Source organism: Trichechus manatus, unplaced genomic scaffold (assembly GCF_000243295.1).
Source record: "Trichechus manatus latirostris isolate Lorelei unplaced genomic scaffold, TriManLat1.0 scaffold00013, whole genome shotgun sequence".
Lineage (NCBI taxonomy): Eukaryota > Metazoa > Chordata > Mammalia > Sirenia > Trichechidae > Trichechus > Trichechus manatus.
Window position 1 is genome coordinate 27,371,868 of NW_004443949.1, and position 25,456 is coordinate 27,397,323.

Genomic DNA, 25,456 nt, shown 5'->3' on the forward strand with positions numbered 1-25,456 from the left:
TGAGTTTTTACAATAGAGGTCTCATACAATATTTGTCCTTTTGTGATTGACTTATTTCACTCAGCATAATGTCCTCCAGTTTCATCTCAATGGCTGATTTTTTGAAACTAGATTGCCAGATCTTTTTTCTGAGGTGCCTCTCAATTTGAACCTCCAACCTTTGCTTAGTAGCTGAATGTGTTAATTGTTTGTACCACCCAGGGCTCTATCTATCTGTCTGTCTATCATCTATCTATCTAATCTATCTATCTACCTATCTATCATCTAGGACAAGATATGTATATGTATGTGTGTTTATATATGTATGTGTATATGTGTATATATACACACACACAAACATACACGCATACATATCTTTTGCAATCTGTATTACAAAGGTAAAACTGGGAAAAACTGTCAAATGGAAAAATAAAAGACTACCATAAATAAGATCATCTAAATTATAAGAAAACACTTTTAAAAGTCAAGGGGGTATTGCAGCTACTGAGTAAGTAGGATTGTTTTAGCTGAGGTGACTCTGACCAACCCACAGACATCCTACAGGAATCATAGATAGGGCTAGACTTACTTACTGAGCAAGTAGAATGAAATGCATGCCCAGTTTTTACTAAACATCATGTGGTGTTCTCATAAGTTTATTTTATTTAATGCTTATGATTAACCATTTGTGGTTAGAACTGTTTTCCAGATGAAGAAACCATTATCAATGAGATTCAATGGTGTGTCCAAGCCCATGTCACACAGATACATTTCATACTACTTAATTTGATTCAAATCTGTCTAATAATAACAATTATATCTCAAGTTATAGATTCATCTTTCTTATTTGAGTACTATGGAACAAGATTTACCTGTAGCATAAATCAAAGATGAAGATCCTAGAAGTGTCATAAATTGGAGGTGGGACACCAGGCAACCAAACAAAGGACCAAGTGGGATGTTCACATTTATGACATAGCAAAATTGAGGAAGAGAGATTTGCTTGGACACAAAGAGAGTTTTAAGAGAACAGGAAAGAAAATGTTCAGACACATCTTTAAAGGAAATGAGTAATTGGGGAGAAAATTCAATCATAGGAAGATGAGAGAATCTGTTCAAGTTGGGACTTAAAAGGCAATGAGTGCGCAGAACAGACCCAGACAGATTCTTTGAGTTTAGGTCAGTGCCTTTTTAGGGGTGGTTATCGGTTTTTCCTACAAAGATCCAATCTGAGGGACTTGTTGCTCTGAGGTGAAAGTCGTCAGAGCCTCTTTAGTCTGATCTAAAGGAAAGATAAGGTCTGCTCCTAACTTCTTAAAAAAGAGTCAAGGTTCTTAAGGAAAAAGACTTCCTTATAATTCTTCAAGCTGTAACTTATTTGCTGTAGTAACTAGAAGTGATGATTAGTGGGGAGGAAGAGGAGGAGAGAGGTGTTCAGTCTTTAATCCACCAGCTGGGAGTGGAAATAAGTCACAGAGATAAATTTAAACAGGGCTGGAACACGGTAGTCAGAAACACTGAAGCAGCCATTACAAAAAGAGTATGGAGCAGGGGTGTGGAAATACATATCCTCTCATAGAATGTTAACATTTTAGAATTCGGAGAGATCATTATATCCCAGTGTCTTGTCATTTTGCCAAGGAGGGATACCAGGGTATAGTGAATGGACTTGGTAAAAGTTCATGTATTTAAGGAAGACAAAGCACTTCCCTGCTCAGAAATCTTTGTGGTTATCTATAGCCTATCAGTAAAGTTAAAATAGCATGGCCTTAGCATTCTGATCTTCTATGATCTGGTCTCAGATTCTCCTTCTAATCTCATATCCACCCCTATCTCCTGATCTCTAGATGAACCGAGATGAACTGTTCAGGATGAACGTCATGGTATAGCAGTTAAAAGCATAAACTCTGGAATTAGAATGCCTAGATTTCCATCCTGTGCCTTGTTTTCCTTATTCATGAAGTAAGGGTAAAGGTGTTTACAGTCACATAAGACTATAAAGAAGATTAAACTACTTTATACATATATGTATACATATATTAAATACGTATATATTTAAGACATATATATGTGTATGTGTGTGTGTCTTAAAACAGTACTTAATATTAATATTTAGTAAGTAGAAGCAAGGGGTTAGCTATTATTATTTTATTTTTCTTGAGCACCTTGAACACCGGGGATACCAAGTTGTTTAACAGCACATGGTCTCCACCTTGAGTAGTTTACAATCCAGTGAGAAAATCTGATGTGCAAAGAGGCACTTAGAGTGCAGTATGTCATGTGTTATAATTGAAGTATAAACATGGTCAAGCGGAAGGAGACAGGACATGGAACCAACTGGGGGGATAAGACTCCTAAACATGAGTAGGATTTTGCTGGAGGATGGGAAGACAGGGAAGTGAGTCATGGTGCAAGGACATTCCAGACAAAGGGAATTGCATGTGCAAAAGCTCAGGCTTGAAGAGGCAGGGCATGGATGGGTAATGGTGGCATGATCAGCATAGCTGGAGTATGGCATAAGAAGGAGGAAACTGGATGATTTACAATGAGGTAGGTTTACACCAGTTAGTGAAAGACCTTGTGGATTAAGCTAAATTCAGACCCCATTCTTCACCCCTTTTAGGCAGCTGTAGAGGAGTTTAAGCAGGGAATGACATGTTCAGATGGATTTCTTTGAGACATAATGCTGGCTGCATTTCTACCACTATCCTTCTATGTATGAATTGTGTTTCTGCAAATATTTAATATGGGAGTTTAGAGAACGGTCTCTCCATTGTATCAGTATTATTTCATTGGATTTCATGTATTGGGAATGAATACATGTTATCAGAGTGTTGCATATAGGAATTAGATACTCAAATATATGTTTGTATGTGTGTTATATAAAACACATGAACTATTGCATGAAAAATCAGAATTTGAATTACTTAATTTTTAATTTATTCTTTTTAAGGTCTGACAGCAGCGGCTGCAGCTGCCGCCGCTGCTACCAATGCAGCCATCGCCGAAGCAATGAAGGTGAAAAAAATCAAGTTAGAAGCTATGAGCAACTATCATGCTAGTAATAACCAACACGGAGCAGATTCTGAGAATGGAGACATGAATTCAAGTGTCGGTAAGTTTTGTGTTCACTGAAAGTTAAGATGATCATTTTGCCACCAAATTACTTTCTTTTCCAGAGCAAAACTACTGACCACCCACTCAAGAGGTCTGTACTTTTAGCTTGGAAAACAGCATCTGTTTTGAAGAAGCCACTTCACCTCCAACAACACACAGTCTAAATACACAATCAGCAACATTATTTTCATGATAGGATCAACTTCATGTCTGCAGCTTGTACTATAAGTATCACTATAAGTATGTTTCATAATGAAAAGATTTAATAATCAGAATTTCAAAAAATAATTATAGGTAAGGTGACGAAAAATATTTACTAAAAATTATCTTTTTCTTTCTTAATGCATTTGTTATCAGTTTAATAAATCCACTATCATTATAACTAAACATATAAACATACCCTTTTATGTGCTACCAGTAACAAGAATTATGTCAATGATTAATTATTTCCAAGCCCAATATTACCAATCTGTCTTTTTAACAATACGTCCATAAATTCTCTAGACTTTTTTTCCTTCCTGAGATACAGAGGGAGAGAGATGAAACGTTAACAGTCACTGTTAAACCAAAAGGCACAGTTTTATCTTTGTAGACTATTTATCTGAGCAACTTTTTAAAAATCAAACACAACTGGAAACGTTGCTTAATTTTTTTAATTGATGAAATGTTTGGCATCTGTGCGTTGGTGTGGTAAAACATTTTATTCTGCAGTTCCACTGTATTGCTTCCCTTTAAAGTGTAGAAGCTATGCTTAAAATATAATTTGACAAAAGATATTTGGATAGTGAAAGAAATGCACAACAAGATACTATATCCAAGAGATGTGCATGAAGGACATGGTAATTCATGGCGGTTCCATTAATTCACTTTCTCATGCAGCATCGTAACGGGTTATTTAAGATAATCACCCTCTTTCTACTTGCAGTCTGTTAACATATAGTTAAGAGCACAGAAAAGAATGCTACGGATTTTAGAAATCATTTTCACAACAGTTCCCTGGAAGAATACACTAGATATGAGTGTTAGGGTAAAAAGAAATTTTGAAAGATATACACAAAATGCAAAGTACCACTTTTCCAGTGATGCAAAAAGTCACCTTCTAATGTAAAAAGGGGGACAAATTGAACTTTTCAGCAGAATTACATAAGGGAAATAGGAAAGGATTTGGCAGTAATAGATTTGATTTGAGAGTAGGTTACAAGCAAGGTGGTGACAATTCTTAAAAGGAAGAAATGTGGTGGAAGAGAGCCAGGAGAGATGGCTCTGAAATCCGCAACGGCCTATGGAAAGCGTCAATGCTTGTTTTTTCAGGGCTACTAGTGGAAAGACAAGGAGGGCAATGGATTGCTTAGGTCACAGCTTGCACACATAAATTTAGACTTTGAAAAGTTAAAACAATATTGAAGTAAAATGAAGGAATTATAATTCTGTTTTTAGAACCACTAAGTACACATTATTTTAGAATACCAGCATTTTATTTAGTTTGGTCTATAAAACAGGGCAAAATTGGACACTTTTAAAAGCAACTGATTAGCCATAAATTATAGTTATCATTCCAAAACAAAATCTGGAATTTTAAAAAATAATTTTAGAAGAGTAGGCTTTTAAGGCAACTGTTCTTGATGGTACTGTGATGAGAGGGTCCTTAAAATAGGCAGTTTAATAACATTTAAAGCAAACTTTAGGGAGCCCTGGTGGTGCAATGGTTAAGAACTTGGCTGCTAACCAAAAGGTTGGCAGTTCAAATCCACCAGCCACTCCTTGGAAGCCCTATGGGGCAGTTCTACTCTGTCCTGTAGGGTTGCTATGAGTCAGAATGGACTGGATGGCAATGGATTTTGGTGTGTTAAAGCATGGTGCCTCTGTTTGAATTTGCCTGACTAGCTGAACAGAAGTTGGCCTTGAGGAAATGAACAGGCATAAGACAAGGAGAACATGGCTTAGAGTTAAACACTGGCATCTATTTAACATTTAATGTCATAGAATGATATTTTCCTACTGACCAAATGCCAGCTTACCTTAGTTATTTCAGTACGGGTCTATTATAATGACTTAAAAGAGAAGCAGTTTGAATTTTCTTTTGTGTTTTAGTTGGAAGAAAACATTTTTCTTCTTTTAAAGGATTTAACTGGTAGTTTGTACTGCTTTTCAGTTTCGTCATCTGCTGTACACACCAGTTTGAACCAAGAGCAGAAACGGGTGTAAATTTTCCTAGAGGGATCTTAATATTTTGAGACTCTTAGCATTGGTGCTATAGCTAACCTTTAAGGCATATAGATCGTTTATGTTGGATAACTGTAGCTGATTTGGGAAAACAACATTATTGTTGTTATTTTCATTCTATTCCCACATGCTGCTGTCCTTTAAGAATTTACAGTTTATTATCATTTCTGAGCACCACCCCTACTGACACCTTTATCTAGACATCAGGGAAAAGGAGTTTGGGATGAGGATAGGGTAGGTTGTGGAAGATACAGGGCAAAGCTTGGGGTGGGGAGTGAGCTTGCATAGATCAGTGCAGTTGTTGAATTGAGCAGTTGCTTTATACGGCCTCAGTCTTCTTTGGATCTGAGGGTGATGCCTGCCACTTGTTAAATGTTCAACAATTTCTTGCTCCATGACTTTGGAAAGTTATGAAGGTTTCTGTGCTTCAGTTTCCACATCTGTAAAATAGCATAAGTAATAGTATCTACATCATGAGAATTAAAGAACATATTTGTCAAGTGTTTACGACATTATTTATCACAGTGTCTGCGATCATATTGTTGGTCACCAGTAAGGCTAGTTGTTTTGCTGCTATTATTATTTCTCCAAACTTGCCCTCCTGAAAATTACCTTTCTCCTCTTTTCACTGCCACCAACTGTTTTTCTCTTCCGTTTTCTTGTCTTCCTGTGAAATCTTCTTTATCAGGCTGCAGGCCTGTGAGGGAATGTGGGAGCAGCTGTTGCTCCATTTGGATTTTGTTGTACATTTGATTTAGCTCCATCTAGGAATACAATCAAAGTCATAATACAGTTCCTGTACTCAAGGGCCTACAGTGGATGGACGAGATGACTATATCAGCATACAATCCCCACAGGATGAGCTAGGTCCTTCAGGAGCACCAGTGAGCTCCAGGGGCTCAGGAAAATGGTCTTCAAGCGTCTGAATTCTAAGAGGAATCCCAAGAATCTCAGAGACCTATATTTCAGAATACAAGCTTACTGCTCTCATGAATCTATCAACTGGCTCTTTGAAGTAGTGAAAACCCTCAGAGAGGTGCTCCTTAAATGAAATATTATTACTTCTCAGCCTTGCCCACATCCAGCCATGTTTTTGAAGTCAATTCAAGGCTCCGGTACACATCTAGCTCACGAGTCCTGCTAAACAGTTAAGGCTTTCCCTTTTAGGAACACTGTTTTTGCCTGGGTTGTAAATAAACCTTTATCGCACCAGAAAATAGATTTTGCTTTGCTTGTTTGTTTTGATTTGGCTTGGTGAGGTGAGGGATTATTTTATTATAGCTGATCCCAGTTTGTAATATGAATCATAAAAAATTAGCCAGAAAGCGGTGTTTAAAGCAACCTCTGACACTGACAAATAATTATTTTATATCCCAATTTTACACGGTCACCTTGAGCTCACATCTCTCCAACAGAACGATCATTTTAGGAAGACGTGAGGACCTTAGGATAGATCCGAGTGAGGCATCAGCACGCTGAGTAAAATATATGGCCGTGTCGCCATTCTCCCTCATCCGCAATCAATTGGATTCTTTTAGTTTAATATTTACTTGCTAAGATGAGATGCTAGTCTGCATGGTGATAAACAGTCTGCTTCTGGCATCTGAAGGTGACCTGTCAGTTCATATGGACAAATCTCCTGCTTACTGAAATGTACAAAATAAATCATTAAAGCAGGCAGGTGCTCATTCCCAGATTTAAATCACCATAGATTTATGATTTGAATTAATGCTTCATTTGGCCAAAGAAATAGATGCTGAGACAAATGATATTCACTGGTTGGGGTTTCCATACTGTAGCCATCCTGATATTGATTACTGAGATGTCTTTGCGATCTCTTGTTTATATCAAGTACTATCTTGTGACAGGTTGGCTGATATGAGCTACACTGCAGATAAGAAGGAAAAATGTCCTGGATTCTTTTTAGTGGCAACACTATCCACAACATACAGCCCAGATAAATTGCTATTTTTGTGCTTTAAGGACTGATCTACATAACCAGTTTAAAAAACGCTGCTTGGAAATTGGGACTGGGATATTGGAAAAGTTGAATTGGAAACCAGTGAACCCAAGGTCAATTCAGTGATATCTATAGCTGTGTTTTTATCTGCTTATCTTTTTTTTTTTCTTTTTTGGCATTGTACACATTTTTAAAATTTTTTTTTGCATTGTACACATTTTTGAGGTTACTAAATCAATCACAATTGGTTTAATCTAAATAAAGGAAACTGAATTTTACTTCTAGTATTTAAATGCTACATAAATATTGATTTAGTGAGACTCTCTTAGTGTTGTTTAAATACTTGCTAAACCTAATGTCTTGTCCCTTAACTAATGACAACAAAGGAAATAACTCTTTAAAGATAAATGCATTAAATAGTATTCCCAAGTGCAAGAATTTGTGGACTCTAATTTACCAAGAGGCAGGAAAAGACAGCATTTTTACTTCTCTTAACATTTTATTTAAGGAAAACATTATGTACACAGTTTAAAGAATACTCGGAGGATTTCAGAGGACCTTTGCCACTAGCTAATATCTGACTCACAGAACTGGTAAACAGCTATCAACAATAGTAGATTGCTTGCTTAGTAGGAAATGAGTTCATATCTATTCAAAATGTGATCTTAAAACAGATGTCCCGAGAAAATCTCATTGTTTAAACTGTAGTCATAATCCCTTAACTGCTGTTATTTCTTGAAGGAAGTGAAGTAATCTTAAAGACTTTAGGATTTTCTCTTTCTGAGCACTGAGGGACATGGGCAAGAGTGCACTGATACAGTGATCTACAAGTGGAGCCCCTTGCACGTGTCCCAAATGTATGATTTTTTCCATTTTCTCAACCTTACTATAGTTAGAAAGGATGTAGGAATTTCAAGTAAAAATTAGAACCTGAGTTTGGAATAAATGACTATGTTCTGCAGTCGTATTCCTTATGCCTTCCTTCTCCTGTCCACCAACCAAGAAAACAAAACAAATGAACAAATAAACAAACGAAACAGCCAGACAGATACGGAGAGAAAATTCTCTTTTCCGGCTGACCATCTCCTTATCTTTTGTTGTTGCTGTTGTTGTTTTTAAAACCATTCTTGCAGAAATAGAATAGTTTATACTGGAGTCATTTCCGTTCTTCAAACGCACATGTCTATTTGGAAGGAAAAATTAGTTTTATGATTTCGGGAAAAAGTCCTGGAGACCTTGAGAAAGCAAATAAAAGGAAACTGAGAACACAGGCAGGCCACCGAGCAGAGCCGTGCAGTTACACTTTGGATTCTCTGCCTTGGCAATGTTAATGAACCTCAAATCCTTCCTATAATTAGATGAGGGAATTGCTTATATTTTCAAACAGATGATGCTGCTATAATGAAACGATTGACAGGGAATTTAAGAGTGTCTACAGTAGTCATTTGGTTTCTGTTATAAAAAAAGTTTAAAAAGAAGATTGGCTTTAGACATAGGTCCTGAGAGAGGTAGTAATTTACATAGCATGCTATGACAGGTGTCTTTGTATAGTAAGGAAATAAAATGGAAGAGTAGAGAAATGATGGGCAGGTATAGCAATTTTTGGGGGGAGGGGGTGTCCTATGCTTATTCTGCTTAGGTTCTTTAAAAGGGGCCGAGACTCAAGAGATGGATCCGGATTGAGTGCACAGCTGTAACTGCTGATGAGCTAATTGCTCCTTATCTCTCAGCCCCATTCATCTTCATTTTTTACCAATTACTGAGAATTATCTGTGTTCTCAGTTGGATATGAGAGTTAATCCTTTTTGGTTAAGCTGGCAGTACTGTGAGCAGATTCCAAATCGGAGGGTGAAAAAGCCAAAGCAAGCTTGCTCTAAAAATGTCTCCAGTTCAATTACAGTATCACTGATTCCAAAGAAATTTGCCATTGTTTAACAGATTAAATGTGGAAAGGTTTTTTTTTTTTAACTTTCTTAATGTTTCTCTGCCGAACAATGATTTTAAGGTCCTTCTTCCTGTCGGATGAGTAAAATTTAACCATATTAACAGCCAGAGGCTTGTAAACGTGGAAACACACAAGACAACCTTAAAAGGCCAAAAAGATTCTGACACATGAAAGAAGAGAAATATTTTAGAACCTATAGCTGTCAATTTATCCATAAACACTTATAATTCATGCTTTTGCTCTCTGTGGCTTTACATATGGTCAGGAAAGTATGTCCAAACAGAAACCTTTTCACAAATGTCACATTAGTGGAACTTTAATGGAAGACCACATAGCATCTCTTAAAAGTGTAGGAACTGCCATGGCTAGTAATTCAATCAATTGTGAATAGCCCAGATGGTTAACATTACCCCATATGCCAAAGATGTCTTTACAGTCTGACATTTCACACAAAGTTGTTTACGCCAACATTAAAAAACAAACAAAAAACCCAAGAAAACAAGAAGTAGTGATCTACTCCTTCATAAATTTTGATGCATTTGTAAATATTTAGTATTTATGGCATTTTTCCTTTATTAAACATTTTAAGTGAGGTGGCCAAGTGTGAAATTCTAAGGATTAAATAGGTAACTTAATACAAAATTAACACAAAATCATTGTCTAAAATTTGAACATCTAGGAGTGTAATCAAAAACAGTCCTTCTAGATATATCCAAAAACAGAAGTGGGGGAAGAAAAAGCAAAATGTAAGTCAGAGGATTTAGATTCTGGTAATAATGTAGTGAAGTAAATAGCTACTTAGATAATCTCAGCCTCTCAGCTTTCTTATTTAATAATAAGGAGCTTGATGCCCAATTTCCCTTTTGGCTCTAAAACTCTTTGATTTGTGAAACCTCAATAGAAAATCAAAGGCAAGAAGGTATTTTGTACAGCACTTTCTAGAACAAAAAACAAAAAACATGATAAGTGTCCAAAGACAGGACATCGTCAGTGTAATACATCATTTTACATACTGTGCAGCCATTAAGAATAGAAAATATTTATTTTGAATATAAAAAAAAAGATCATATGAAATTTTATACTTATATTCTATAAATGCATTTGATTACAGTTTGGAGATTGTTGGACAAGAGTTAACACTGTTATGTTTTTGTGGAAGAATTATTTGTATTTAAAAAAATTAATATAGCTTATAATTAGATTATCTTAAAATGACATGTGAATGTGTTAATAACTGCACATTTTATTAGGCTCTTTTTCATGATCTTCTAGAAAATGGATGGCATCATTTTGCATTTTCTCTTATAACAGTTTTTGACCTTCATTGGTTATGTAAAAAGAATAAAGACAATAGTGATCATAATGTGACTATATATGGAAAAATATGTTTTTTTATTAACTTTTTTCATTTAAAAAAATTTGAATCAATACTACTAAATCAATGTCTATATGTTAATAAAACCTATTAGAGTTTCCTATTTGAATTATGAAGTGCATTCCTATGGTATAGATAAACAAGAATGCAGGGGATATTTTCATTTTTAGGTAGTGTTAGTTCCATTTTCATGAAGCTTTTTTTTATTTATATGGGGAATTGTAAAACATAATCAGCAAATACTAACCTAGCATTTTTGTTTTGGCTTCAATATTATTTATTGCAACTAATGACTGGAAAATGAAGTAAGTCTAATAACTCAAGCATATAACTCAGATATATAAGTTAAATAATTTTATTTGACTCTAAGTTTATATTTTGTACAATCATAAGACATAAGAAAATGTAAGGCATACTCAACTGGATGTTTTATATGTAATGACTGGAAAATGAAGTAAGTCTAATAACTCAAGCATATCATTCATATATATAAGTTAAATAATTTTATTTGACTCTAAGTTTATATTTTGTACAATCATAATATATAAGTAATATAATATTATTATATTATTATATTATATATAATATATAAGTAAGGCATACTCAACTGGATGTTTTATATGGTGGGGTCCATCACATTCTGTGAGATGGAGTGCATTTGTGGCAGTGTTGGAAATACGGTTTCCATCAAGGAAAGGCCTGCAAATGATCATTATTACCCAGCATCAAGACACCATAATGCTTATATGAACTATGAAAAATAAAATACAGCGGGAACAAACATTTCAGTATAAAATAACCCTGAGCCATATTCAATCCTTATTCAGATCAGACAGCTCTGATTTTATTCATTAACATGATCTTCCATTATTTTATTTGTTTTACATTTTTAACTTTATATGATTGATGCTGTTTGATTAGAAGAAATCTTCAACTGTATATTTTGTAAAATCTAATGTTTGGTAATACATATTTTCAGATATCTCATGATGATCTCATAGTAGGAAATGCATTCTCTGAAGTGTCACTAGGATGTTCACAGTCCCACACTGCTGTGAGCGTGGAGTGAGCACACTCATCAAAAGTTTGTGACTCTGAGCCCAATGCACTTGTCACCAGACCTAGTGTTTCACATTTGCATAAGTGTGATTGTTCTCCAAATATTCCAAAATTGTACAAAGCGATTTTGTATGAATCATGGCATGTTAAATTGAATATAAAATAGTATAACTAAACCGTAATAAGTAAATAACACAGTAGTTGACGTAAGTGCCTGAAGGTGTCCATTTGGTTAAGATGAAATAATGTGGCATACATAGCTGTGTGTGCTCTTGATGGACACCAAAAAAAGAAAAAATTGGATTATTTGGAAGACAGGAAAGAATGGAGGATTAAAATATGGTTTTCTTTAACAGCAGGTCATAATGGAAACACAGACCCTTACATTCAGTGCTGAGAGAATTACCAGTTTGATAATGATTAGGAATGTTGTTATTAAAACAGTATGTGCAGTTCATTTTCAACAGTTTTGAATTAGAGTCTGCACTAATGAAACGGATACGGTTTCCTTCACAAAGGGCAGATCTGTTAGTTAATATCGCTGCAGCAGTGCCTTGCAGACCATGCCTTTAGCTCTATTTGTATTTCACAGCATGATAAGCAAAGAGTGTTGATTTTCAAGGATCCTGCTGATGAAAGGTAATGGCATTATTACATCTTTATCTCAAAAGCAGAACTGAGTGGTAAATGATTTTTTTTCCCTCTTGCACAAAAGATTTCTTGGTTAGAAAGCCTTTTTTTATTTCTTTACATCATTTTAGTCTTGGAAATGATATGTTATTATTTAATGTCTGCACAGCAAGCTTGAAAGCACCTAATAGGGAATGGATTGGAAGTGAAGTACCTCCTGCTCACAGATATGGATCTTCTCAGTCACACGCTGTACCAGCTGTCATCCCAGCCATACTGCTGTGATTTAATTAGTCTGTTTATGTCCTTTCTAATAATATTTCCATCTCTATGAAAGGGCAAATGCGACAGGGACTTTCTCCCTTTCTGGTTCTGCAGACTGAAGAATGTGGCCTACATCTGATATGTGGGGTTGCAGGATTGAATCACCATTCCTGTCACTTCAAGCTGTTGATAAATTGTTCAGCCAAGAAGTGCACTTACTTCCTTGGGGTCATATGTGGGCTGGAGTAATAACCTGCATAGGAACAAATAGGAACAAAGAGAGAGGATGGATGGACGTGTGTGTGTGTGTGTTTATATGTATCCAGTTATATTTGTGTGATGTATATATATATATGTCACACACACGTTTTAAAATTAAAATAATTCACAAGAAAATGCAAATTCTGCATTTTTATCAATGCTATGCATGTCTTATGGAATATACTTCTTTTAGTCAGTTGGGTTCATATAAAATCACAACATTTCAGGAACTGTCAGAAAAGTTTTCAAATATATGATCATGTTTATATAACACAAAATTTTTCAAAAAGAAATTTAAAAAAATCAGTAATTCAACCTGTATAACAACATAGATTAGGATCTTCGGAAAAATCTCAATTTTATATATTAAGTTTCAAGATATCCAGGGAAAGAAGACTTCATCATCTTCATACAACATTTAATAATTGTATTTTTGCTTAAAATCTTTTCAGACTGTGTAATTAATTTAGAAGGATATCTTTGTTCCAAACATCCACACTACACACACATATACATCAATTATGTAATTATGCATGAATTAATAAGCAAATACTAAAGTGATAATAATTATATTTAATATATATTGGTTCCTAATAGTTTATACTCAGGTACTATGACATCTGACTGATTGAAGGCTATTCAAAACCCTGTGGCATTGGGAACATTCTTGATTCTGCTTTAGGATTCTATAACCTAATATTTCAGGAAACAGATATCTATAATAGAGATAGGAAAAAACAATGGGTCTATCAGACAATATAAGTTCAGTATTTGTTTTCTTTAAAAATATAAAAGTTAAAAAAATACCGATCTTATCTAGGAAGTCAAATTGTTTTATAAATGATTTCCTTTAGCAACTTAATTCTCAGACTCCTAGTAGTGCCAGTTTCAATACCCACAAGCTTGTATTTATTTCTCCTTGTTCTTTCATATACTTACCACTGTCCAAATCTGTGCCTATATCAAGAGAACAGGTCATATTCTAGACTCTTTTAAAATAAATATAATAAAATGAGAATCAAGATTATAAAATTTCTTATTTCTATTAATAAATTATGGTGCCAATTTCACTATTTTAGATTCCTTTTCTAGGTAATATGTGACCTTACGATTAAATAGCTAGATGTCTCTCTCTCTCTCTCACACACACACACACACACACACAAATTGTGCCCCTATATTTCTATAAATTAATCTCTGATTAATTTATAACAAGTATAAACTTAATTTACTAAATATATTTATTTTCTTATTTTATTTTGGAAAATGTGGAAATATTTCTTTGACTGTTTTTCCACTGAGGTATAATTCACTGTTTCTCTATATTTGGTATAATGTCAAATGTAACTGTTGATGATTAAGTTATCTTGACATGAACCATTTTGATGCTTTGAAAAAATTCACCAATAAGCAGTTGATGGTGTTTTTTATTAATTGGATAAATGAATTGTGAGATGTGTGATTGCATGATGATGTACTCATTTAGTTGTTGCTTTTTGCTTTTACTAATCTATGTCATACTGGATTTATAAATGGAACTGAGTGACCTTTGAAACTGTGATGGAAATGAAGAGATAAACACAACTTGAAAGGACAAACCAATTAATAAGTGTTTGTTACACATACATGAGGAATTTTAATCCTTCGCTTCCTACAGTAAATTTGTGGCTTATTTGTTGAGTAAGGGAGAGCACTTTTCACAGTTAGATTTTAATCTTATTTTTTCTGAAAATATATAGTTTTATGTAGCATAATTGTATATATAACATGAAGTTCGGTTAATTTTAGTGCCTGAAAAGTTGGCGGTACTACTTTTAAAAGGTTTAGCAATATTCCCTTTTAATAAAAAAAATTTAATTGTGTATGTATATATATGCAAACATATATGCATGTAAGGTATTCATTTACACTCATACATTTTATAAATAAATATGCTCTAATTTTACTTATAGTAAGTTTTTGAGTAGCTCACTGTTTTATAAATTCAGACTTCATAATTGATTCTCTATCATTGTCCATAGAATACTTTCTAAAAATCCTGATTCAGGATTCATAAATGAAGCATTTATAATTTTAACTTGTTAAAAAATATTTTTTTAATCAATAAATATACTTGAGTATGCTTTCAAAATAAAACCTGACCAGCCGTTTATACTTCCTTCTTACTTCATATTTTCTCCCTTTGCCATCCGTTTTTTACCTAATTGACTTTTATTTTATGTTAAAAAATCCATTATGCTGTGGTGTGAATTTTAGACCACTTGTACATTCCATTCCCTTTAATAGCTTAATTATAGAATGTAATCAATTTAAAATACAGGTTTTGAAATATTGCCATTGATGCACAACAAGGAAACAAGTAATACAGGCTTGACATTTTAAAACTCCTGCATTGAGAGACTTTCACTTCTAATTGATTTTTAAAAGAGTTCCCTGGAAAAGTGAGCTCAGAAATGTTTATAACAGCCTTGGCAACATTCCAAAATGTTTGCCACAAAGCATAACTCAGCAGTTTCTGAGTTCTCCCATCAACTAAGAAAGAGGTGTCCAATACTTGGTTTAATCCATGTTGATATTCAATCTTCTCACACATCTTTTTTTTTTTAAAAGACATAAATTCTCAAAAATGATCACTTCATAATAAGAAGTGTTTTTTCCTTCGTTTATGAGGGAAAGATTCTTAACAAGACAGCTATGGATGAGCAAGAATATATCTTTTATAGTTTTCCGAATTCTCTCTCTCTGTGTGTCTATCTGTGTAGCTATTGGCTTTCAAAACTTGGTTTGGTAAAGCTGACGAAAGATGAGTTTTAAATATGTTAAAATTATAGCCTACCTATGGTTGATTGCAGGTGTGAAAAATTTCCTCAGACAGCTAAAAAATTAACGCATGGAGCGTTCATTCTATTTTAACAAGTGAGAAGACCAAAATATAAGTAACATTGACCACAAGCAATTACTTTAAAAGGGTACTGCTAAATATTTAAGGAAAAATGATTCCATTGACTAGTTGTTTGTCAGTTCCTGTATGTTTTGTTTATTGACTGCTTTTAAATGTATAACCCCCATGATTGAAAATGTTGCTGGTACTGTCTTCTCTTTATAGTGCTGAATTTATATCCTATGAATGACGAGATAAATCCACAAAGAAAAGGAACATACGCATTTTATTTAGATCTCTAATTTTTAATAGTAATTTGGTAGTGTGTAATCCTTTGAAACTAAGTCATGCAGTAGTTAGAAACTTTGTAACTATTTTACTCGTTGAGATATTTGGCTATTCTGTGTGATTTTTCTCAGATGCGATTCAGCAAAGTATGGTGATGTTTTCAAGTATGATCAGCCTGAATGAGTCATTTATTTGTAAGCATTTCTTTTTGAGATGAAGACTGTGGAGTAATTGTATAACATGTACTTATCCCCCAGGAGTCTGGAGTGATTTGTGGTTTGAAATTTCCGTATCATAAACTCATGCAGTGCAGGCGGTATTACATTTAGTCAATAGCCAGGAATTCCGATTAGTTGGGTATAAATCTCTGATGTTGAGAAATAAAGGTGACAAAAACAATGAATAAAAGAGATATAAATTGATAAAAATAGGTAAAGAAGTCATCAACCAGATAATATTACCGAGTTTGTCAAAAACAATCTGTTGTTCAATGCAAGCTGGTTCTGAGAAACAGATTTTTGTAAAAATGTTGTCCCACAACACCAAATTCACATTTTTTATCCAAATTTGAACCCCAAAACTATATTAGAAACAAACATTTAAATGTCATCTATATTCTCTAATGATACACAAATACATATATATAGTTGTTGCCGTCAAGTCGATTCTGACTCAGAGCCACCCTATAGGACACAGTAGAACTGTCCCACAGGGTTTCCAAGGAGCGGCTGGTGGATTTGAACTGCTTTGGTTAGCGGCCAAGCTCTTAACCACTGCACCACTAGGGTTCCATATATGTATATATATATATAGCTTCCTCTTTGAATTTTGCCTGCCCTTGGGTTCTAGATTTACTGACACTTACACTAACCTACTGCCGTCAAGAAAATACTGACTCATAGTGAGTCTATAGGACAGAGTAGAACTGCCTCATAGGATTTCCAAGGCTGTAGTTTTTACGGAGGAGCCCTGGTGGCGCAGTGATTAAGAGCTCAGCTGCTAACCAAAAGGTTGGCAATTCAAATCCACCTGTCACTCCTTAGAAACCCTATAGAGCAGTTCTGCTCTGTCTTATAGGGTTGCTATGAGTTGGAATCGACTTGACGGCAATGGGTTTGATTTTTGTTGTTGTTTTTAATCTTTATGGAAGCCGACTGCTACATCTTTCTCCTGGTGGGTTTGAAATGACGACCTTTTGGTTAGCAGCTTTACTGCCAAGTGCTTAACCACTACACCACCATTGCACAACAACATATATATGCATATATATGGAGCCCTGGTGGCACAGTGGTTAAGAGCTCGCCTGTTAACCAAATGGTTGGCAGTTTAAATCCACCAGCCGCTCCTTGGAAACCCTATGGGGCAGCTGTACTCAATATAGGGTAGATATGGGTCACTATGAGTCAGAATAGACTTGATGGAAACAAGTGTGTGTGTATATATATATCCCTGATGGTACAGTGATTAAAGTGCTTGGCTTCTACTTGCATGGATTAAAATCAGGAAAAGTGTGTGTCAAGTCTGTATCCTTTCACAATACTTACTCAGTCTGTATGCTGAGCAAATAATCCAGAAGCTGGGTAACATGAATAAGAATGCAGCATCTGGATTGGAGGAAGACTCATTAACAACCTGTGATATGCAAATGACACAACTTTGCTTCCTGAAAGCAAACAGGACTTGAAGTACTTACTGTTGAAGATGAAAGACTACAGCCTTCAGTATAGGTTGCACCTCAACATCAAGAAAACAAAAATCCTCACAATTGGGCCAATAAGCAACATCATGATAAATGGAGAAAAGATTGAAATTGTCAAGGATTTCGTTTTACTTGGATCCACAGTTAACACCCATGAAAGCAGCAGTCAAGAAATCAAATGATGTACTGCACTGGTAAATCTACCGCAAAAGACCTCTTTTAAGTGTTGAAAAGCAAAGATGTCACCTTGAAGACTAAGGTGCATCTGACCCAAGCCATGGTATTTTCAAGTGCTTCATATGCATGCGAAAGCTGGATAATGAATAAGGAAGACTGAAGGAGAACTGACACCTTTGAATTATGGTGTTAGTGAAGAATATCGAGTATACCATGGATTACCGGGAGAACAAACAAATTTTGTCTTGGAAGAAGTACAGCCAGAAAGCTCCTTAGGAGCGAGGATGGCTAGACTTCATCTCACTTAATTTGGAAACTCTGGTGGCATAGTGGTTAAGAGCTACGGCTGCTAACCAAAAGGTCGGCAGTTCAAATCCACCAGGTGCTTCTTGGAAACCATATGGGGCAGTTCTACTCTGTCCTACAGGGTTGCTATGAGTCAGAATCGACCCGACGGCAATGAGTTTTTTTTTTTCTTTTTTTAATAATTTGGACATAATTATCAGGAGGGCAAGTCCCTGGAGGACATCATGCTTAGTAAAATAGAGTGCCAGCAAAACAGAGGAAGACCCTCAAGGAGATGGATTGACACAGTGTCTGCAACAATGAGCTCAAACATAGCAATGATTGTGAGAATGGTGCAGGACCGCAGCGTTTCATTCTGTTGTACATAGGGACACTATGACTCAGAACTGATTTGATGGTACCTACAAACAACAACAAATATGTGTGTATATATATATATATATGTATGTATGTATATATGGAGCCCTGTTGGCACAGTGGTTAAAGTGCTTGGCTGCTAACCAATAGGTTGGCAGTTCAAATCCACCAGCCACTCCATGGGAGAAAGATGTGGGAGTCTGTTTCCATAAAGATTACAGCCTTGGAAACCCTGTGGGGCAGTTCTACTCTGTCCTATAGGGTCACTATGAGTCGGAATCAACTCAAAGGCAATAGGTTTACATGTATATAGATATATATATATACATATATATGTGTGTGTATCTGTCTATCTATGTATATATATGTCTGTCTACTTCTACATTATTCAGAACCCTGTTCCTTATTCTTTCCTGATTTAGAATAAAAGAAAGCAAATGAATGAATTAAATATCCCTGCACATAATGCATTGAAATGTCATCCCTAAGAATCCATTTTCTTATAGCCACAGTCTCTCAGTGCAGTCACATTGGACCTGAATTTCAAAGATTCACATGCACCTAATCTTCATGGCTTCAGCTTTCCACTAATGTACTGAAACATTTTTTTTTTCTCTTAGCCCTCAGACTCCACCAAACTTTGTTAGAACTCTTTATAATATTTGTTCTCTCTCTGAAGGACTGTTCGTGAGGGTGGAAGGACCAGAGGGATGGAATGAATGTGAGAATTGAATGAGAACGTGAACATGTCAGTGAAAACTGAGAAGAAGTACCAAAGTGGTTAAACATTAGGAGCACAAAATCTGGTGTCTTGATTGCTTGGGTATAAAGCATGTCCTTTACTACTGTTATGTCATTTTCGGCACCCCACTTAATCCCTATGTCTCAGTTTCCTCATATGTAAAACCTGTTGCTGTTGAGTCGATCCCACCTCATAGTGACTTGAAGGAAAAGCAACATCAAATTCACATTTTTTTCCTCAGAATTTGAACCCCAAAGCTGTATTAGAAACAAACATTTAATCATCCATATTCTCAAATGACATACACACACTCACACACACATATATATAGCTTCCTCTTTGAATTTTAATTGCTCTTGGGTTCCAGATTTATTGGTATTTAAACTAACCATTGCCCCTGAGTCAATTCCAACTTATAGCAACCCTATAGGGAAGAGTAGAGCTGCCCCATAGGGTTTCCAAGGCTGTAAATCTTTAAGGAAGCAGACTGCCACATCTTTCTCCGAAGGAGCTAATGGGTGGGTTTGAACCACCGACCTTTCAGTTAGTAGCCAAGTGCTTAACCGCTGGTCAACCAGAGCTCTGCTTACACATACACAGCTTCTGAAAAAGCTGAGTTTCTGCAGTATTCCCAGCGTGTCAACAATAGTTTGAAACTATACATAATGTTTGTTCCTTTACACGCCCTCAACATTCTGCACTTCACTAGTTGATCCTGATGAAGTATTTCTTCCAAAGAGAGTTCTGTTGTTTAATGTAGACTGACTCTTGTACCATGCTCAGGAAATAATGCAACCAAATTTTTATTACACTGCTCTACTTTTAAACAGCACAAACACCTGGGAAGAAGAAAGTGTCTGTTATTTCATTTGCATATTTTTTTAGAAATCAATAATCAGCCCATAAACTTTTTAATTGGAAAGTTTCGTCCCATTTTGTGTTCTCAGACAAAATACATACTCCAACTCTAAAAACAGACATTACTTTATTCAGTGCACATAAGACTTCCTTTAATTAGCCCTTAATAAGCTTGGTTTAACTGGGATTTACAGAAGAACAGTGGTCATTAACATTAGCCAGATTAAGACTGTGTTAATTACTATTGATAGATAAAATAACGTGCAAAAATGGCTGAAATTATTTCTATACTTATGAATTGAAAAGAAGTAGGAAGCTGTTAAATGGAAGTTATGTTTTATTTAATATTTTAAAATTGAGGTTTCTACTATACATGTAGTCAAATCAATAGGGGACATGGTTTCATGGTTTTACAGTTTCTTTAAGTTTATCATAAATAAGGGACAATCTTAAAATATCATTTTAGATAATTTCCTGAGATTAGGTATAGAAATTTTCACACTTATTTTTATAATTTATGTTAGTGATTTTTAGCTAGAAACAAATGGTTGTGTGAATTATACATTATCTTCAAAAGACTTAGTTACTTCCTTTTTAGTAACTAGTAGATCCAAATGATTTCTTCTGTACTGAAAGGATTTTGTTACAATTGTGGCACTTTTGTAGTTCTTATACATACGTTAATATTTATTAGTTCTTATAGATACCTTAATATCTATTACTAAGATCAGATCTGTGGTAAATAATAACTGAAGACTTTGTTGTTGTTGCTGTCGAATCAGTGAGTACTCATGATGACCCCATGTGTGCCAAGTAGAAGTGCTTTGTAGGGTTTTCAAGGCTGCTACCTTTTGGAAGCAGGTCACAAGGCCTGTCTCCTGAGAAGCCTCTATATGGACTTGGACTACTAACCTTTTGGCTTAACTGTTTGTACTACCCAGGGATCCAACTGAATATTAGTTAGGTTTTTTGTTTGTTTTTCCTTCGTATATCACTTCTTGGGCATTATACCAAATGAAGCTGTTTCTCAAATAGTTTCTATATCACTCGTTCCCACATCCATCCTCTTGAAACTGCTCTTGAAGAAACTGCTCATATTGAATTAATATGTTATTTAAAGCAGGTCACTTACCATGAGCTCTGGATTGACAAAACCAATGGATTCTGCTAGTTTTCATTCTGATGAATGCAATCCAATAATTAAATTCTATCCTTAGAGTTAATTGCATTACCCTCCCCACTAAATGATTTAGATCACTTCTTTCCATTTAAAAATTCATCACAAGAATTTTAGTATCATTTCAGGCAAAAGGAATTGTAAATAAATACAGTTTTATGCTCCAGAAATAAACTCTGACTTTAGCCAGTCTTCCTCAATCTCAGCACATAGCAACTTTTTTTTTTTTTAACCCAGATGTTCAGTCTAGAAAATTGGAAATCATTCTTGAAATGTCCCTCTTCACCTGTCTTGAATGTACCGTCGTATGTAATACATCACTATGTCTGTTTATTCTTCCTCCAAACTACATTTAGGGTTCATACCCTTCTCTCCATCCAGTAGCCCTGGTGGCACAATGCTTAAGTGCTTGGCTGCTAACTGAAAGGTTGGCTGTTTGAACCCACCAACTGCTTCTCAGCAGAAAAGACCTGGCAATCTACTCCCCTAAAGATTATAGTCTAGGAAATCCTGTAGGGGCAGTTCTACTCTGTCCTATAGGGTCGCTATGAGTCGGAATCGGCTTGATGGCATACAGCAACATACCTTCTCTCCACTGTATTCACTGCCAATGTGCTAACTCAGGTTATCAGAACCTCCCGCCTGGGCCACATCAACAACCCCAACCAGTCTTCTCACTTTCACCTTTTGTCTTTTATCATCCTCTCTCCTTATAGCAGTCACAGCCATGATGGTCAATCCTGAATCAATTCATGGGGTTTGCCTTTTTAAAAGCATTCAACGGCCTTTCATGGTACTTAGAATAAAATTCAACTTCCTTAACATGGCCTGAAAGATCCTGCATAATATGGAATACACCCCATCCTCCATCTGAAAGCTCATTTGGGTTACTCTGCCCCTGTTCGCTTTGCTTGTTACACTGGCTTTTCTTTAGTTCCTCAAATAAACTACATTCCTCTCTACCGTTAGCCTTCTTAAAAACTGTGCACTGGAACTCTCCTCCCTGTGCTCCTGGCTTCCCTAACTCCTGCTCATCCTCCAGTCTCAGCTTAAATGTCCTTCCCTGAGGGCTGAATTTAAATTGTACTGCATCTATACCCTCACCCCTGTTGCATTTTATACCACCTCTTTTTTTCTGTAGCACTTTGCACAATTTATAATATCTTATTTACAAGTCTGCTTGCTTCATAATTGACCTCCTCCACGAGACCATCAGCTCGCTGAGGGCAGGGCTGGCCTGGGTACATTGGAGTGTTCTGCTAGTACACAGTGGTTCAACCATTTAATGAATGAGCGCTCAGTTAGGCCGGAATACCTTCTTAGACGTTGTGTGTATTACTGCCGACTCTCCGTTTCCTCTATATTCTCACCAAATTGAGTGCTCTCCTTCATTTCAAAGATGGGTTCAAGCTGCGGGATGTTCAATGTCAGCATCCCAAGGCTTAGTGTGTAAGGGTTTTATACTCATTTTCTTTTTTGTGGCATGGTATGTTCACATTCACTTTTGCTTTTCATTTAATCTGAGACATAAAATGTTAATATTATTGGCATTTCCATTTTACAGATGAGTAAATTGAATCTCAGCAGAGATAATTTCTTGCCTGACATTATGTGACTTTTAAGGTAGTGTAACAGAGCAGGGGCCAGTGTTTGAACTCCCATTTTAGTGTTTATTTCAGGCTATTAAAGAAGGGAAAGATGGTACATTCTTTTTTTTAACAAAAAAACATTGAATTAGAAACCAGGAACTTTGGTTCCAATTTAGCTATACCAATACCTACCTCAGTCTTGAAAAAATAGTGTAAACTTATGTATTTTACTTTCGTAAGTTTGGTTAATTGTAGAGTTCCAAATTAAAAACTCTCTTCAATTTATGTAATTCTGTGGTTATATAATGCATTGCAACTTAAGTATATGTCACTTCTAAAACACTCAAATCAACCTCCATATTATGGAGATGGAAGGTAGGATATAACTGTTGCAACTCAGGAACAGAATATATGAAAACATTTAGATTTCTCTGGACATAGTTCATAAGACTGTGAGGAATTTAAAAATGAAATTTCAGTTTGTCTGCTATCAACTTTATTGTTTATCGCTTTCAATTGTTTTACCCTTGCCCAACAAATTTCCTTAAAAACTACAAATAAAGTATCTTTTGTGACTCTGTTTCCTTGTTTAGTATCTATTTTTTATCCATCCTCATATGATTGCCCCCAAATAATACATATTTTCTGTATCTGTGCTCTTTTACACGGTGTGTTCCTTGGATTATACTATAAACTCTTTGTGGCAGGGACCTTGTCTTTTTATATGCTCTATAAAGCACCATGCATACCTGGGGAGTTTTATGAATAATAATAAAAAAGAGGCAAGAAAAAAAAAGCTTTCATCAGCAGTGTTTTATTTTGCATGTGAATTTAGGGATGAATTTATGCCATTGTCCGTATTTCTGGCGAAATCGCTGCTTATATTACAAAAGTTGACTATGAAGAAAGCATGTAATATTAAATCTGAGAATTTACTTTGCTGGTATAGGAAAAATAAATGAAGCAATATGATTTGCTTTTTCCTGTCCATTGTAAAAATATTGCTAACTCTGGCATGTGGTTCATAAAATCAAGCATTTTCTCACACAGCTGTGCATGCGGAAATAAAATACCGCAGGTATAAGAACCCACCTGTTTGCCAGAACAGAAGTTTCAAAAAGATAAACAGCAGAGTTTTATACTGATCCCTGCTGAAGGTCTATTCTGCTATTAACACTTAAATCTTAACACTAGTTCTTCAAACAGGCCTTTTGCATGTGAATAGAGGGCTGAATAAGCCCATGGATGATTCCCTAATAAACACAATTGGTTTTTCTATTCAGTACCAAGATGACATTGAATAAAACTGTCAAAGATAATTTTGCAACCAATTCAGTTTTAGAGGCTAAAATCATAACAAACCACAAATTCCTGTTTACTTGAAATGCTCTCCTTTCCCTCCTTTATCTTAGTTGCAAAACTCTGATGAACTTAACAGTGTTCTCTCTTGATGAAGAAAAAGTCTGAAATATGTCATAAATCAAACTGAGCTACCAGGGAAATTCAAATTGGTATCAGCACAAGTGCCAAGGGAGCGCTTATTGCATTGCCTGAGCCATAATGCAACATTCACACGAGATCATTGCATCATAATCTCATTCTAAGTGTGAGTTGCTCTGTGTGTAGGGGACTTAGATGTCAGAGCGAGAGGCAAGAGCGGTTGTCAGGTTAGATTTCACTCCTATTTTACATTAAACAAATGATTGAAAAAACACATTAGCCTTATTAAGTATTTCAGAAATTAAAAACTTCTTCAAAGTTTTTCCTGCACAAAGACATTTCTTGATGTGTTTTTGTCTGGGTAGGTTTAGCATCAGAATTTCTGCAGACATTTGAAAGAGCTTTTAAAAAGATGTACGCTTCTTGTTAACTACGTGTTATTAAAGAAGTAGAATATTCATATCCTAACCACCAAGCCTAACTGAAGGTGTCTGTCAAACGAACAACACCTGATAATATTTCTAATCACTGTAAAATATTCAAATATGGAAAGTTCTTGCAAAATTATATTTATTTCTCAACTATAATCTTTGTCTTATATTAATATATTGAATTTTCAACAAGGCATGCATATATATGTATATATGTACATATATACACACATGCACACATATATATGCAGATATGTACATGTATATGTACATTTCGGTATCTTATATGGGTACTTTCTCTTTAAGATTCATGTTTGGCAACTATGAGATGCTTTGGAGTTTGTTCTCATATACAATGCTATTAACTTACTAAAAAACCAGGGCTTCATACCTGTTCTTTCGGTTCAGTCATGGCTGAGGAAGCAACACTGGAACAGACTCAAATTTTTAAAATTTGGGTGAACCAGAATGATAAACAGAATGAGAAAAATTGCATGTCAAAGCCCTGCTAGAAACTTAATCTTCTTAGAAAACAAGGGCAGCTTACGTGATTCATAGCAACCAAATCTCTTACCCCTCAGATTTTGAGCAGAGTCAGAAAGAATGGTGCCCCACTCAAAGATGGCAGCCAGCCATGCTATTTTGAATGTGTGTTGCTCTCCACAGTGCTGCCAATCATCCAGTCTTCTGCATCAGGC

The 25,456-nt window shown here is 35.4% G+C and overlaps 1 protein-coding gene across 1 annotated transcript in view; it reads left to right on the forward strand.

Annotated features, from left to right (window-relative positions):
• DACH1 (dachshund family transcription factor 1) overlaps nucleotides 1–25,456 on the forward strand; it is a 472,093-nt gene that overhangs the window by 250,459 nt on the left and 196,178 nt on the right. Inside the window, exon 3 of the mRNA XM_023726745.1 lies at nucleotides 2,933–3,094. Within this exon, the coding sequence (XP_023582513.1) occupies nucleotides 2,933–3,094 (162 nt within the window). The remainder of the gene's footprint in view (nucleotides 1–2,932; nucleotides 3,095–25,456) is intronic.